Genomic DNA, 16,049 nt, shown 5'->3' with positions numbered 1-16,049 from the left:
ATATATATATATATATGTAGTCAATAAAAAATTTTGTTAAGCTGTGTCTTAGGTTTTTTCTTCTTCTACATTTCCAATGTCTTTCTGCTTATATTTGGAATGGGAATGAGAATTTGTCATTGATAGCTATATATAAATCTATACACTCTGCTAATAATTTTTAAGACTATAGAAATCTTATGTTAGATTTCATGTAAAGAAGGATCCCGTAGGTGCTATTACGTGATGAAGTACAAGTGGATTCCTTTCATGAATTTATATTTGGCAATGGAAAAGGCCACACAAACTCTGTTTTCACAGCTCATACTCTCTATATTCATTTTTAGCTTAGTTTATTTGGCTTGATCTTTCTGTAGGAAATCTTAATTTAGCAATTTATTCTTACTAACCAGTGCTATGAAAACTCCTGGAGAGCATAAGAGGCTGGTTTCAGAGTAATTAAATAATGCTTTCTTTCCAAAGATTAGTACAGGAAAATATATAACTAATCAATTATATCTTCTCCTAAGATTTCATTTTTAATCAAGAGAAAAACTATTTGAGTGAGATTCAAGCTCCCATAGGATCGGTCATGAGCAATAAAATAGTTGATTCATTTTAGAAGAGCAGGAAGATGCTCTTTTTATAAATTTTGATTAAATGATCAATTAGTGATTTTAAGACTGGTTCAAGTGGGTAATAGGCTTAACCTATTTCCCTCTTTCAAACTGACAAGGTTGTTGGAAATGACATGATAAAATCCATACTGTATACTAAATGGCATTTAAAATAGGTTTTATAATTTCTATCAGTCTCCATATATATTATATTAAGTAGGATGACTATGAAGGTTAATAAGAAAAAGCAATTTGAAGAGAATATGTTTGAGAATGTCTAGTGTCTTTATGCTGTTTATTTCAAAATTTCTCATTTGGTTAATCAACCATTATGAACAGGAATATTTTAGATACTCAAAGATCATCCTGACCTTCTATTTACCTTGCCAATAATAAATGTGCTCACTTTTAAAATTTCCTATTAAAAATACTTCATTAATTTTTTTGTGGGGGGGAGTCCGGTCATGTGGCCTGAACTCTGGGCCTGGGCGCTGTCCCTCAGCAATTCAGCTCAAGGCTAGTGCTCTACCACTTGAGCCACAGCGCCACTTCTGGCTTTTTTCTTTTTGCTTATGTGGTGCTGAGGAATCGAACCCAGGCCTCAGGCATGCAAGGCAAGCGCTCTACCACTGAGCCACCTTCCCAGCCCCTACTTCATTAATTTTTATATACACAATAGTAACCTATAATTTTTGAAAGGTAAAAGACTCACAGAAATGGATGTTGAAATACACACTGACATGTCATAGGTATTTTGCATGAATCTATATGTATATTTTGCTAAATATTTCTATTTAGCATGTTGTGCTTGTGGTCAAATCTCAAATAAGTCAAGCATTCATAATTATTAGGAAAGTTGCTTTTTCTTTAGATGAGAGTCAACTTGCTAAAAATTATTCAAACATTATAAATACACCAATGTTCCCTTGATTCTCTTGTCTGCTCACCTAGGTGGCTCATGATAACAAATATTCAGTAGTTTACATTAATAAGGAGGAATGTCCTTTATAAATTAGTAAATTTAATATACTAAATACCTGTGGGAAAATATAATGCTTCCATGGAGATTGTGGAGTAACTTTTTTTTTTTTTTTTGGGTCCAGTGGTGGCCTGAACTCTGGGCCTGGGCGCTGTCCCTCAGCTCTTCAGCTCAAGGCTAGCACTCTACCACTTGAGCCACAGCACCACTTCTAGCTTTTTTCTTTTTGCTTATGTGGTGCTGAGGAATCAAACCCAGAGTCTCAGGCATGCAAGGCAAGCGCTCTACCACTGAGCCACCTTCCCAGCCCCTGTGGAGTAACTTTTTAATTTTGAAAGTATAATTTAAAATTATTCTTAATCATATTTAAATAAGAGTTTAAAAAATTCTGTCCATAGCACACATAAAAATGTTTATAAAAACAAGATTAACCTTTCTTATTAGGGAAATTCCTTTTAAAAGATGGTGTGTGTGTGTGTGTGTGTGTGTGTGTGTGTGTGTGTGTGTGTGTGAAGTACCTGTTAACTTCTGGGCTTGGATTTCTCCCAATATTAATTCAGCAAGTTTTTATTTGAAACCATAATCATTAAAGATATTTCCAAGGTCTCCAGGATAAACATCTAATTTAAGAAGGGAGGTTATTTTAAGTTCCCTCTGTGTACACGCCGCACTGTAGTATCCTCTTCTGGTATCATTATTCAATGAAAAAGGAAATGTATGTTTAATCTTTCCTTTGATCTGAGGTCTTTTTTTTTTTGGTCACAGATAGACAAGCTCTACATTTTTCTTGTCTTGGAAGGTCACCGTGGACAACTACTTAGTTTGTCAAAAATAAAAATCTGAAGAAAGTGTTGATGTTTCCCTAGAGCTTGGGACTTTTGTCCAATTCTCATGAAGCATCTTAAGCTTCCTTTATCAATCTGACCATTTTGCTGTTGATATGTTCTGAGGGACAGAATGAGGGGGCTTCTCTCTTAATAATGTGAGCATTTATTTCAAATGTCTGGAGCTTCTAGGTCTTTTTATAGAAGGGCAAACACTATGAAGCCTTACTAAAAGTGTTTCCCTCAGATTACATATTTCTAGAGAATAGTTTTCATTTCCTATGACCTAAGCCTGAAAAGCATCTTTCAGCTCCTTGAGAACCAGATTATGTCTATACTACCAGTTCAGAATACCCTCTCTAGTGCCAATCTCTGGACAACATCCTAAGGACTTCCTACCGCCTCACAATTAATTGCTTTTATTTTGTCCTACTTTTGGTAGGTGTAGGGCTGGTATAGGAAAAATCTTGATAACAATGTTATTACTTGAATGGCTTTTCCTCCTAATCCTAGAAGAGAAAGGATCATGCACATTTAATTTGTATCTGAAAAACACACTTGATCTTTTTAAAGGTATATTTCTGGTATTTATATATTCATATTAGCACAATATTTATTTCTAAACATCTTTGTTGTATCTCACATGACTTTTCATTCCTTCTAATTCCATAAAACATTTGTCCCTAGAGAAGCTTTAGAAGTTTGAAGAAATATTGTCAACTAAATTGATTCCTTTTCCCTAGGCCAATCATGAAAATCCTAACTAATCAGATCTATGTTCCAAAATGGCAGCACTGATAATGAGTACCTCGAGTTCCACAGTTAGCAGGGCATTAGTTCAGATGTGAGCTGCTAGCAAATATGACCTGAACATGATTTTTAGTCAGATCTGGTGTGCTAGCTACTATCACAATAGATTGGAATGATCTTTTTTTATCCTGACTGGAGAATATAAGATACTATTAATCTCATTTGAGAGGATCCATACAACCAAGGCTGAAAGTTATTGCTTCATTACATCCAGGCTTCAACAGCTGTGGCTAACAGAAAATACTAGAGTTTAGCAAACAAGTACTTTTTAGAACCAAATGCAGAATTAGATAATACAGCCATCCCTTTACTTCTTCACAAAGGCAGTATGAAGGCAAGTTTAAAGTCTTGAATAAGACTACCCAATTCTCATGATAATGGTGGTCCTGAGTGTGCAGGTTTATCCTTCATTCCTTTGGGATGGAAGCTTATTTCCGCAGCTAATATCCCTGGTAGCTGTGATGTGGATTAGGCACCTGTCCTGATTTCCACTGGACAATTTTAGGTTGGAGTTCCATTCTAGAACTTGATGCTTTTCACCAATCCCAATGGGAAACATTGTTGCTTTTGTTTATTTATTTTTGCAAAAACTATAATTTTCTCAAGATCTGGAACATAAAAAAAATATCTGCCTACAGTTTTGTGATCCTATGCCTTTGACCTTCTTATCTCCCTGTTTTCACTTTCCTTTCTGAGGAGTGCACTTTCTCTTTGTCCCATATCCATCTTTCCTCACTGATCAGTGGGGCCATGAATTCTTCTTAACTGTTGGAGCACCATTCATCTCATGCTCTTCCCCCTGAAAAGAAGAACTTATTTTTTTTCTTCTTCTTCACATTTCTCACTCTGTGAGGCCCCAGTGTGCTTCTACTCTCTCGCAATACTTCCTTCCTTGTCCTCATCTGCAGTTTGAAAGCAGGCTGAGGTCCTGGCTTCCTCCTGATTATACATCATAATATCCTATCACCTTTTCTTTTTTGCAGAGATCAGCACTGGCATGCCAGCCTCAACTGAAAGAACGTTTGTGTCTTCAGGTAAGGAAAATAAGCCTGGCAAGTGTTACTAACCAGAATGACCGATCTAACTACTGGCTGCTCCTCCTACTAATCAGATCCCCTTCTGCATCCAGATTTTAGCTGATCCTGTTTTCTGATCCTGTGTTTCTCTCCATCTCATTCTACCTTTCTAGATTTTACTTAAGAGAAGATATATGTCTGAACTGGGGCCTGAGAAACATGAGTGAGGGAAAGAAATCTGAATGGAAAGAGTGTAAAATATAAGAGAGTATTCCTAGACAGTGTTTCAGTGTCTTATTTCTGAGTGTCCAGTGACCAATTGTAATTCATTAAATAAAAATGAATTAACAAAAGCCTTACAGGTTTTTATTTTCTTTTCTTTCTAATCTTCCCTTTTGTTTATTTCTTCCTATTTCTCACTTGTTTATACTATTCATCAGTGCAATACAAATAAACATTAATCATAACCCAACTCTAATATATGCACAACCATAATTAATCAATTTCCTCTCACTGTGAATTTGCCCATTCCATTGCATGTTGATCTTTTTTTAAAAATAGGGTCTCACTATGTAGTCTAGATCAGTCTTAAACTTGCAAACTTTTGGCTTTAGCTTCCTGTGTGCTGGAGTGTATGCCATCAGGTCTGGCTCTTTATTTCCTCCCTCTCCTCCCCCTCCCCAGTTCCTTATCTTTTATAGTAAATAGTACCTTAGAAAAATTTTAATCTTTATTTGGAAAAAGTGTTTTCAAGCATTAAGATTGAAAACTCACTTCCAAGGTACAACAATAACTTGTTTTCAACTCATGCCCTTGTGTTTGCATGATATTTATAACTCATTTTGTAGTTGCAACAAAACCATGAAATATGACATTGTTTTTCCTTGTTTTATAGATGAAACAAATGAAACATTAGAAATACTAAGTCATATATATTGGAAAGTAGAAGAGAAAGGATTTCTATTTTAAACTCAGTGTTCTTTTCATTGTCCCCTATTTAATATTTTGGTTTTGTTAATGTTCATTGTGGCCTGAGGCTTGGTTAAAGCTTAAGGTAGTGCTATGATTGCTGTGATAACACAGGCTTTGTCCATCTCATCTTCATCATTACTTCCTGTTTCCATCAAAGTCATGATTCAAAATCAGTATAGGTAGCTAGCTCTATGTCCTGACTGCTTTTTCTCAGAGTATGTATATTGGGTAGGACTGTGCTAGAATCATTTTTTTTTTGCCGGTCCTGGGGCTTGAATTCAGGGCCTGAGCACTTTCACTGAGCCTCTTTGTGCTCAAGGCTAGTGCTCTACCACTTGAGTTATAAGTGGTAGTAGTTTATTGGAGATAAGAGTCTCACAGACTTTCATGCCCAGGCTGGCTTTGAACTGTGATCCTCAGATCTCAGCCTTCTGAGTAGCTAGGGTTATAGGCATGAGCCACTGGCACCTGGCCTGTGCTACTACTTAAAGTGGTATTTCCTTTCAGAGAGAAGGAAGGAAGCAAGTAAGGAAGGAAGGAAGAAAGAAAGGAAGGAAGGAAAGAGGGAAGGAGGGAGAGAGGGAGGGAGGGAGGGAAGAAAAGAGGCAAAGGAGAGAAGGAAGAAAGCAGAGATTTAGAAAAGTGAGTGCATCTGAATCTATACCTTTCATTCAAACATTTTTGTAATAAAAGATGATTATCTGACTAGTAGGTGTTAGGAACCTTAGCTTTTAAATTTATATGGTTCTTCTCTTGGGATTATAGATCGAATGTATTGTTTTCTGATATGTGACCTGAATTTCAATCCTTCTTTGATACTACTTTTTTTATTAATAAGTGAAAACCCTTAGGTCCAATGCTTTTTTTTCTGCACAAGTTATGTTTTACGCTCTGTCTATACCTAAGAGAATCTTCTTCCCATATATCCCAAATACTGTTTTCCTTAGCATGTTTTTTTAACCCTAATGTAATTGCTCTGGTAGGCCTTGCATGGACTTTACTTATACGGACTCAAATTGCTTACAAGTGTGTTTAAACTCCTTTTTTTTAATGCATGGATGTTGCCCATTTTCTCTGCACATGGTTTCTATGTTTCTAGTAAACGAGCCTATAACTGAGTGAAAGAATTTTCTCTCTCACGGATCCTGTGGAGCTGTTCAGGATAATAATTGCCCAAGGTTTATTCAGCAGGGTTGGGATGTGGGCTACCCCTTCACTATCTTTTCTTCCAAAGGTTTTTGGATTTGTATAGCCATCATATTCCTCTGTGGTGTGTTGCACATATCCTTTGACTAGAAATCCTTCCACTTTCCTGTTATACTGCATTCTAGCACACTTTTTCAGCTGAGACCCAAACAAACCTGGCAAAGTTCTGACATAAGAGTCTAAGTGGCCTGACTCAATAAAGCTTCATTCCACTTTTATGTTTTATAGAGTCTCCCATTAGAATATCAGTATCCACAGAAGGCGCAAATACTTCCTCATGTAAGTATCTTAAATATTTCTGTTCAGTAGTTTTTAAACCCGAGATAATAGCTTCTTCCATTGAATACATTCATACAATGTTTACCCTTATATTAGGCTTGGGAGCAGGCCTGCATTGACTGGAGTGTAAATGACCTACTATGCTTCATATGAACTAGATATCTTCTCCTTATCAAAAACTACAAGAATAGTAAATGAAGTCATATGTGCTAATTTTAGGATAATCTAGTTCCTTTGGTTATTGGAAAAAATTTTCATAGCTTCTGATGACTACTTTTGGGTGGTTTGGGTTTTTTTCCTAGCTTGTTTTCATGCCTTTATCAGCTGCCTAAAGCACAATACCCAGATATATGGGTATATCAGTTTCAAAGTGCCTTGTTTTTCATATGAACTCTGAAACTGATGTAATGAGAAAAACATACATAGGTGCCCTTAGTTCAAACTTGATAGTAAGTTACTAATTATGAGATGTTTGAATGAAAGTCCCTGGGTAAGGTCTCAGATATATTTTTCATCTGTTTAATGTGAAATGTGTTCCAAGCTTATGGACTTCTACAAATGTTAGATTGATTGGTGCTTTGTACCATATCAAGGGAACTAAGGAAATTAGCAAAGACTAGTGAAAATAGTTTTTTGATACTTAGAAATTGAAAGCATGATATTAAACTTTGATAAAATGCAGGCATGTTTATTAGACCTTGACAATTTGAACTTAGAGCTGCTATCTTTCTCTTTCTTATTTTTAGTTCTTTATTTCTCAGTTTGATAAGCTCTTCAATAAATGTATGTTCCTAGTTAACCAATTTTAACCTGGAATGTATGCTTGAGAGACATTTTTTTTTTCTATCAGCTTGATGGGAAAACTCAAAGAAGTCTATACTTTTGATAATTTAAATTTCCTGGTCAATCTGCTTAAACACATAAGGTTTTGATCTTTCTTTCCAGATTTGTAGAACCAGACTAGACCTATCTGTGTAGAAATACCTGTTATTGTCTGGGATGTAGCTCAGTAAAAGAGCATATGCTCTACATGTGTGAGGCCATGGGTCAATTCCTCAGCACCTCAAACCATACAAAAACTCTGTGATAACCCGAGGTTTAGCGTTTTAACTATATAAAGTATCATTTAACAGAATTGATGGCAACTATTGAATAAGATCACACAGGCAATGAAATGTTTGGAAGAGCTCAATTATCTACCTCTGTGTTCTAAGGGCACTCTTTACGTATTCACAATGATAATTCTAGCTGGCCAATTAGAATATTTGTTATTATTCAGCTTATGAAAAGATTACGGTAATTCTTGTGCCTATTATGTAATTAAGGGATCATATTGAACTTTTAAAAAGCATTTATAATACAAAGGAAAGGTTTTCTCTTGGAAATTTTGTCTGAGAATAATTTGTCCCCTACACGATTCACTGGATAAAGTTATTGAATGTATTGTAATTAGAGTTCTTCATGATGTCATTAATGGGACCATGGATGCTGTCTTTAAATACATCCAAGCAGTTTTGGAAGGGGAGAAAAACTTACTTTGGTTTTCTAAAGGTTTAGGAAACTGGAATGAAGTGCTCAGTTTCTATTTCTACCATATTTATGGAGAAAGAAACAATTTTGGAATCTGGCTTTATTCTCTTACTCTCCGTAAAGTTGGTTCCTGGTATTTGGTGATAGGGGAGGGCTAAGAAAGCAAACTTGTACCATTTGGTTAAAATATTTTCCAGGTGCCATTTTTATACATTATTCTATGTTCAGTTCTGCTGAATTGCCTAGTAAGTGCATTTTTAATCTCATGGAAACATATTTGGTAATTTGAAAATGTAAACCAAGAGTTCTGGACTCTGCATGCAAGCTTTGTGGGTGTAGACACATGAAGTCAGCTCTGTGCAGAACTTGTTTCAGAAGAGTCATAAGAAAGAAGTATCTACAATCAGAACAGGCTAAAGGCAAAATATGACTAATCAGCAGTACGAGTAAGTCGGCCTTAAAAATTCAAAATACATGAAAAACCCAGAGGCGCTGGAGAAGTTCAGAAAGGTCAGAAATGATCAGTTCTGGAAGAAATCCTACGTTTCTTTCAGCCAGAAAGGAGACACTAGTAAATCCCCGCATTTGGAAAGTGAGCTATGCTTTAGTAATGTAATCATGCCTATGTGGGTTACATTTTCTGCACTATTGACCTTGGTGTTTTGAAGTACATTCTGAAAAGCCTTTCTCGAGTAGTGAGGATTCAGCAAACCTTTTATGTGTTATAACTAAATTCCTTGAACTTTTGGGATCACTGTGAAAAAGAAGAGGCAGCCCAGTGTCTTTTTATGTCTGTAGGTCCAAATGGATCACTTTCTTTTTAATTTTTAAATAGTATTTTTTTTTTTTTGTAAAGGTGATGTACAGTCACATAAGGAAGGTTGTGGGTACATTTCTTGTTGAACAGTCCCTCCTCCCTTGTTTTCTCTTACTTTCCCTAACCCCTGGTCCCCTCCCCCCAAGTCTTAAAGTTCATTTCTTTTTTTTGGGGGGGGGTCCAGTTGTGGGGCCTGAACTCTGGGCCTGGGCGCTGTCCCTCAGCTCTTCAGCTCAAGGCTAGCGCTCTACCACTTGAGCCACAGCGCCACTTCCGGCTTTTTTCTTTTTGCTTATGTGGTGCTGAGGAATCGAACCCAGGGCCTCAGGCATGCAAGGCAAGCGCTCTACCACTGAGCCACCTTCCCAGCCACTTAAAGTTCATTTCTAACATAGTGTCTTGTGAGTATTGCAGTTGCATTGGTTCACCCTTTGTCCTTTGTCTCACCATTTTGTTATTCCCCTTCCCTTCCCCAAATCAGATAAATATATATACAAGACACAAGGTACCAAAATAAAAAACAACGATAACAGGAGATAAACCAAAGGAAAAAAGAAAGAAAGAAAAAAGAAATAACTTCAAACAATACATTTAAAAAAGAGCAATAAAACCCCTCTCTTTCTATATCTTGAGTTTATTTCGATTAGCATCATTTCATATAGTCATATGTACATAACTATTGAGATATTGTGATCTTCCACTAGTACTATCCTAGACATATACTAACTATTACAAATCTTACTTCTCTTAATATGATTTTTTCCCCCAAATCTTTCCATTTGCTTATGAATGGGGTGATGTCATTCTGATGGAAGCGTAGAATTCCATTGTGGATATATACCACATTTTCTTGGTCCATTCATCTACTGAGGGGCATCTGGGTTGGTTCCATATATTAGCTATGGTAAATAATGCTGCAGTAAACATAGTTGTTCTGGTAGTTTTAGTGTGGCCTTGTGTGAGATTATTTGGGTAAATGCCCAAAAGTGGGACTGCTGGATCATGAGGGAATTCTATGTTTAGCCTTTTGAGGACCCTCCATATTGTTTCCCAGAGTGGTTGAACCAGTTTACATCCCCACCAGCAGTGTAGTAGAGTTCCCTTCTGGCCACATCCGCACCAGCATCTGTTGCTATTTCTTTTTATTTTATTAATAAGTTTTCTTTTTTATTGTGAAAATACTGTACAGAGGGGTTACACTTACACAGACAAGGTAATGAGTACATTTCTTATCAAGCATTGTTGCCTCCTCCTTTGTTTCCCTTACCATCTCTGCCCTCCCATCTCCCCCCCCCCCCCCCAAAGTTGTAAAGTTCATTTTTTGACATAACATCTTGTAGATCTCATTGTTACAATGGGTCCACCTGTATCCCTATTTAAACGATTTGTTTTCTCCCTTCCCCTCCACAAATTATACCAACATCAAATACAGTGAAAGCAGAGGTTATACTGTAGGGGAGGGTTGTCATTCTAACTGGAGTGAGGTGGAATCTCAGTGTTGTTTTGATTTGCATTTCTTTCATGGCCAGAGATGTTGAACATTTCTTCATGTGTCTATTGACTCTTCTTATTTCCTCTCCAGAGAAGTCTCTTTTTAATTCTTTAGCCCACTTATTAATGAGATGGTTGTTTCTTTGAAGATTTGTTATTGGGGGCGTTAATTTTTTGAGCTCTAGGTATATTTTAGATATGAGGCCCTTGTCTGTTGTATAGCTAGTGAAGATCTTCTTCCAATCCGTGGGCTTTCTATTTATCTTGCTAGCTATGTGCTTGCCATGCAGAAGCTCTGCAGCTTAATGCAATCCCATTTATCCAGCCTCTCTTTGATTTGTTGTTTCTGGATCTTTATTTAGGAAGTTTCAGCCTGTGCCAAGGATCCCTAGTGTATGCTCTATCCCTTCCTGTAATATTTTCAGGGTACCTGCTCTTACCTCAAGGTCTTTGATCCATTTGGAGTTGATTCTGGTGCTGGGTGATATATAAGGATATAACTTCAGTTTTCTATACATGTATAGCCAATTCTGCCAGCACCATTTGTTTAAGAGGCTGTTTTTTTCCATCTGATGATTTTGGCTCACTTATCAAAGATTAGGTGGCTATAGGTCTATGGGATCATTTTTGTGCCATCTGTATCTCATAAGCCCATAGCTCTTCTCTGACCACTACAGTTCCACTTTTGGACAATGTAAGTTGGGTTAGAAAAACACAAAAAGGTGAAAATTAAAACCACTGACCAACTCATCTGAAATAATGCTAATATTTTTGTAGATTTTCTTCTAGCTAGAGTCTTTTATTCTGACTTTTTTTCTTATCTCTCATTCCTCTACCCACTTAATTTATCAAAAGCACTTTTTCTCCCACCTTTAAATACTTATTAGTAATAATACCTTTTTTTAATGCTGAGTATTGAACCAGAGTTTTGCACATACTAGGCATGCGTTCTACCAATATCTACCAATATCTGCATCCCAGCCCTCTAGGTACTTTAAAAATCCTTGTAACAATATGGAAGTGATTTCCAAATGTGGATTTTAAGGAACATATTTTTCAATTACAATCACTTTACTAGGTTTTCTTCCTTTATTTTTATTTTTCTAGTGGTGTAAAATATTGGTAAAATATTAAAGTTACTATTCCTTTGTAGGAACTTTTTAAACTGACCCTTTTTTAATTTTGGCAACTTACATTTTTAGAATTGTTGGTTATAATTTTGAAAATTTTTATAATAATCATTCTAGTAAAGATAAGCATTAGTTTCCCTTTTTGTAAATGACATTTGTTACAAAATCAATTGTAAGCACTTAGTTAAATGAGCATCTTAGTATACTTCAGTGGCAGCTTTTGGAAGAAGAATTTGAACCCTATAACAGACTATGTAAATGTAAATGGATTGTTTAGAAGAAAAAACAAAAACGTAATGACTTCTTCCAGAAGTGCCAGTTGCTGGTGACCCCATTCTGCAGACAATTCTTTTGAATGCTATAAAAAAATACAATTGGTATACAAACTACTTTGCTGAATTAAGCATCATCCATTCCAATTTAATACATAAATGAAGAAAAGAAAAATGGGAAGTTTAATGATCAGCAATAGGAAAGAAAATAAAGATCCATTTCTGGTAAATAGTCTTAAGTACTAATGTATGTTCCAAGTAACAATACCAACCAGCAAAGTTATTGCAGGCTTCTTGGATGCTAAGTAATGTGTGAGGTGTTTCAATGGATGATGAGCCACGGTTCCCATAAAACCTTGCTCTACTTTACAGATGTGAAACTGGTGTATGCTGTCCAGAGTCACATAAGGAGGACTGAAACCCAGACAGTATACTGCCTTTCTCTGATGCATAAGGTTTTGTTGCCTCAAAGCAAAAACCTTTGATATTTAAAGCAATGACAGTCTGTGAAGGGATTTAGAAAATAGCCTGTAATACAAAGTGGACTGGGAGTTTTCAGTAGATGAAGCCAATGAGTTGTCTTACACAACAGAGTTTGTATGATCTCAGTGATGTACATCAAAGTATGACAGGTTAATAAAATGGAAAGAACACAGACTTTGGATGGATTTATGCTCTTAAGTCTAAATAGGAGTGCTGCTAATTACTGTGTGATCTTAAGCAAAGTACTTAATTTCCCTGAGACTCTGTTTTTGTATATCTTGTGTGTTTCAAACATGCATTGAGAAGCCTCATATAAGAAAATGAATGTACATGATTGAGCATAGGTTTGCTTAAAAGTAATCACCTGAACAAATGAGAGAGAGCTAGACTATGGAAAAGGGATGTGGCTATAAAGAAAGAGTGAGAATCAGTCTTTAAATCTTATTTGAACATGATTGAAAAGAAAATTATTGTTGGAGAAGTAAATGAGTTCCTAAATTTCAGCCCCAAGGGAGGCTGTTGAAAATTCTGTGCCAGGAAATTAAATAGGTATTTTCAAAATATTAGATATTCTCAGCAAAGGCTGCCTTTTAAAGAAGTATCCAAGATTCCACTTGGACACCTCTGGATGAAATGAAGAATTCAATCTTGAATGTGGCCTTAAAACAGCTAGCAGAAGGAAATAATGTCTTTTGTTGGTAGCAACCTTTCAGTCATAATGAGGTATAGCATTTGCTCTTGGGAATAGCGCAGTGATGTGTTGATTAGACTGGACCAGGTCTGGCTAGTTTAATGAGAGATTTTGAGCCCCTGTCTCTTGTTCTACCTCCAGCTATAACTGCCCTATCTGCTTTAAGGAAAGGAAACTGCTCACACCTTTGGTAAATGATTCTCTGCTGGAAAAATGGCATTTCAATTTCAGCTCTGTAGTGGTGGTAAAATGTGTGTCTGTTCTGTTACTCACTGATGGAAAATGATTCCTAATTGAATGTAGACTGTATTCAGATTCCTATAAACATGGCCTTCATAGGGGTGTGGTGACACTGCCCTCTATGGAGAATAACAAATGATCAAGCACCAAATAGCAATCATAATGATTTAGAAAGAGGTTTTGCTGTGTCTGATGCTACTTCCTTCTTCTGATGGCCTAGTGAGTTAATTGTAGATTTATACAACAATGGAGGGATTTAGAACAAGAGGTAGAACTTGTGTGTCAAGATCATTCCTGTGTGCAAGAAAGTTTACTTTCTTCATATTCTGCTCATTCATTTTGTAAGTGAAGATATCTTAGTTTTTTACTTGCAGTACTGTTCACAAGTAGAACATAATTTTTCAGTCCTATCTTACCTTTCTAAAGTAACTTGGTGATTCTAATTACATTCCACTACTGAACAAGTTAATTCCAAAAGTTTTGATCTGTATTTTACCATTTTTGTGGTTGGCTGAAATTAATCTTTTTACATTATTCCTTTGAATTGTGTGTATACACATGCATGTGTGCCTACAAGAATATTAATGATATACACACTAACAATAGAGTGCTTGCCTAGCATGCATGAAGCCCTGGGTTCTAATCCTCAGTACCATATAAACAGAAAAGGCCAGAAGTGGCGCTGTGGCTCAGGTGGTAGAGTGCTAACCTTGAGCAGAAGAAGCTCACAGTGCCCAGGCCTTGAGTTCAAGCTCCAGGACTGGCAAAGGAAAAGAAAAAAGAAAAAACTAACAATAGTATCTACTTTATTTATACATGTCTAACATTAATATCTATTTTATAAGGTAAATTTTTATAGATTAGACACATTCATGCAACTGTGAGTCTTACTTCCATCCCATATTCAAGGACTCAAGATGAGTTCTTGAAGAGTGTAGGGAAAAAATTGCATGTATTCTAGTTAGTCCAGAGGAGCTTTTATATAGAAAAATATTCACTTGCCACAATCTTTAAAGTAATGAAATGGAATGGAGAGACTTTGATTAGTAGCAATCCAATTCAAGGGAATTCTACTATCAAACACAGCCAAAACTATTAGTCTAGAATCAGTTTGAATAATTTGATTTTGTTTGGCAAATATGGGTCTTTGTTTTTATTTTATTTATTCCTTTGCTGTTACCATGGTTTGAACTCAGGGCCTTGAATTTTCATTTGGCGTTTTCTACTTATGGATGCCATTCTGCTACTGGAGCCAAACCTACAGTCTAGCTTTGGCTGGTTAATTGAGATAGTGTTTTGTGGATTTTTCTACCTGGGCTGATTTTGAATTGTAGGCCATTGGCACGTGCTATTCACAGAGATAAGAATAATCATAGAGTCGTGTGTTAAAGGGAACCTTATTATCATAGAATGTGCGCATTTTATACTAGTAGTTGGGTATTTGCATGTATTGCCTTTTTCTAGGCAAAATAAATTTTAATTTATTATATTAAGTAATAAATTCTGTGACTTAAAGAAATTTACTACTATCCAATTTCTTTATTTTATTCTTCTGAGGCTCTTTTATTGCAATAGTTTCTTGAGCATATAAAAATAAATCTTACAACTGTGTGCCAATGGCTCACGCCTGTAATTCTAGCTTCTCAAGAGGCTGAGATCTGACAATAGTGGTTCAAAGCCAGACTGAGCAGAAAAATCTGTGAGACTCTTATCTCCAATTAACCACCAGAAAACCAGAACTAGAGCTGTGGCTCAAGTGGTAGAGCGCTCACCTTGAGCTAAAGAGCTCAGGGACAGCACCCAGGCCCAGAGTTCAAGCCCCATGAGTGACAAAAAAATAAAATAAAATAAAAAATAAAAAAATCTTCCATTATGTTGGATATCAATTGGGAGAAAAGGAGATATCTCCATTTTACTTTAAAAAAAAAATGTTACTCTTTTTAATGAATACATAATCATATTTCCGGGATACAGTGTGATGTTTTAGCATATGTATATAATGTATACTGATTATATAATATAATCCATATTTCCTTCTGGTTTTCCTTGCTTCATGTTTCAACCCTTTTAGCTCCTCTCTTTTACTTCTTTATAAAATATAGAACACCTTATTGTGAACTGAGCTACCTTATTGTGCACAAGAGTACCAGAGCTTATTTCTAGTTGTACCAGTTATCCAACCAACCTTCTCAATACCCTATTCCCACCTTTTCCTGCTTCTAGTAACTGTTGCTCTACTACCTTTCCTCTCCAGAGAACAACTTTAGTGTTTTTAATCATTAAGGATAAAAGAGTAAAATAAACTTTAAATAAAAGGTATTTCTCTTATTTTGGTGGCAGTCTTGGGGCTTGAACTCAGGGCCTGGGCACTGTCCCTGAGCCTCTTTTGCTCAAAGCTAGTGATTGGCCACTTGAGCCACAGCACCACTTTTGTAGTTTTGGTAGTTTATTGGAAATATGAGTCTCATAGATTTTTCTGCCTGGGCAGGCTTCAAACCACAATCCTCAGATCCTAGCCTCCTGAGTAGCTAGGATTACAGGCCTGAGCCACTAGCATCCAACAAGATTTTTCTTTTATTAAATGATGAAGTGGAAATAAACTGATAGTGACAGAAAGGCAAACCTAGGTGGCTTCTAGGAGAACAGAGCTAGCAAGACTGTGATGAATTTTAATATTACATGCCGAATGTCATGGTTTTCTCTTTTTAAAGTT

General features: G+C 36.2%; 1 protein-coding gene across 2 annotated transcripts in view; it reads left to right on the top strand.

The window, feature by feature from the left end:
* Positions 1–16,049, top strand: part of Nrg1 (neuregulin 1) — a 1,054,999-nt gene that overhangs the window by 894,159 nt on the left and 144,791 nt on the right. The window contains exons 4-5 of one of the 2 annotated variants that reach the window (XM_042701124.1): positions 4,193–4,243; positions 6,632–6,682. The exons of the other annotated variant lie outside the window; for it this stretch is intronic. Of the exons in view, the coding sequence (XP_042557058.1) occupies positions 4,193–4,243; positions 6,632–6,682 (102 nt within the window). The remainder of the gene's footprint in view (positions 1–4,192; positions 4,244–6,631; positions 6,683–16,049) is intronic. 2 annotated transcript variants of the gene reach the window in all.

This window comes from Dipodomys spectabilis, unplaced genomic scaffold (assembly GCF_019054845.1).
Source record: "Dipodomys spectabilis isolate Male_0828 unplaced genomic scaffold, ASM1905484v1 ptg000009l, whole genome shotgun sequence".
In the NCBI taxonomy this organism is placed as follows: Eukaryota; Metazoa; Chordata; class Mammalia; order Rodentia; family Heteromyidae; genus Dipodomys; species Dipodomys spectabilis.
Note: the sequence above shows the minus strand (reverse complement) of the source record. Positions and strands in the feature narration are given on the sequence as shown.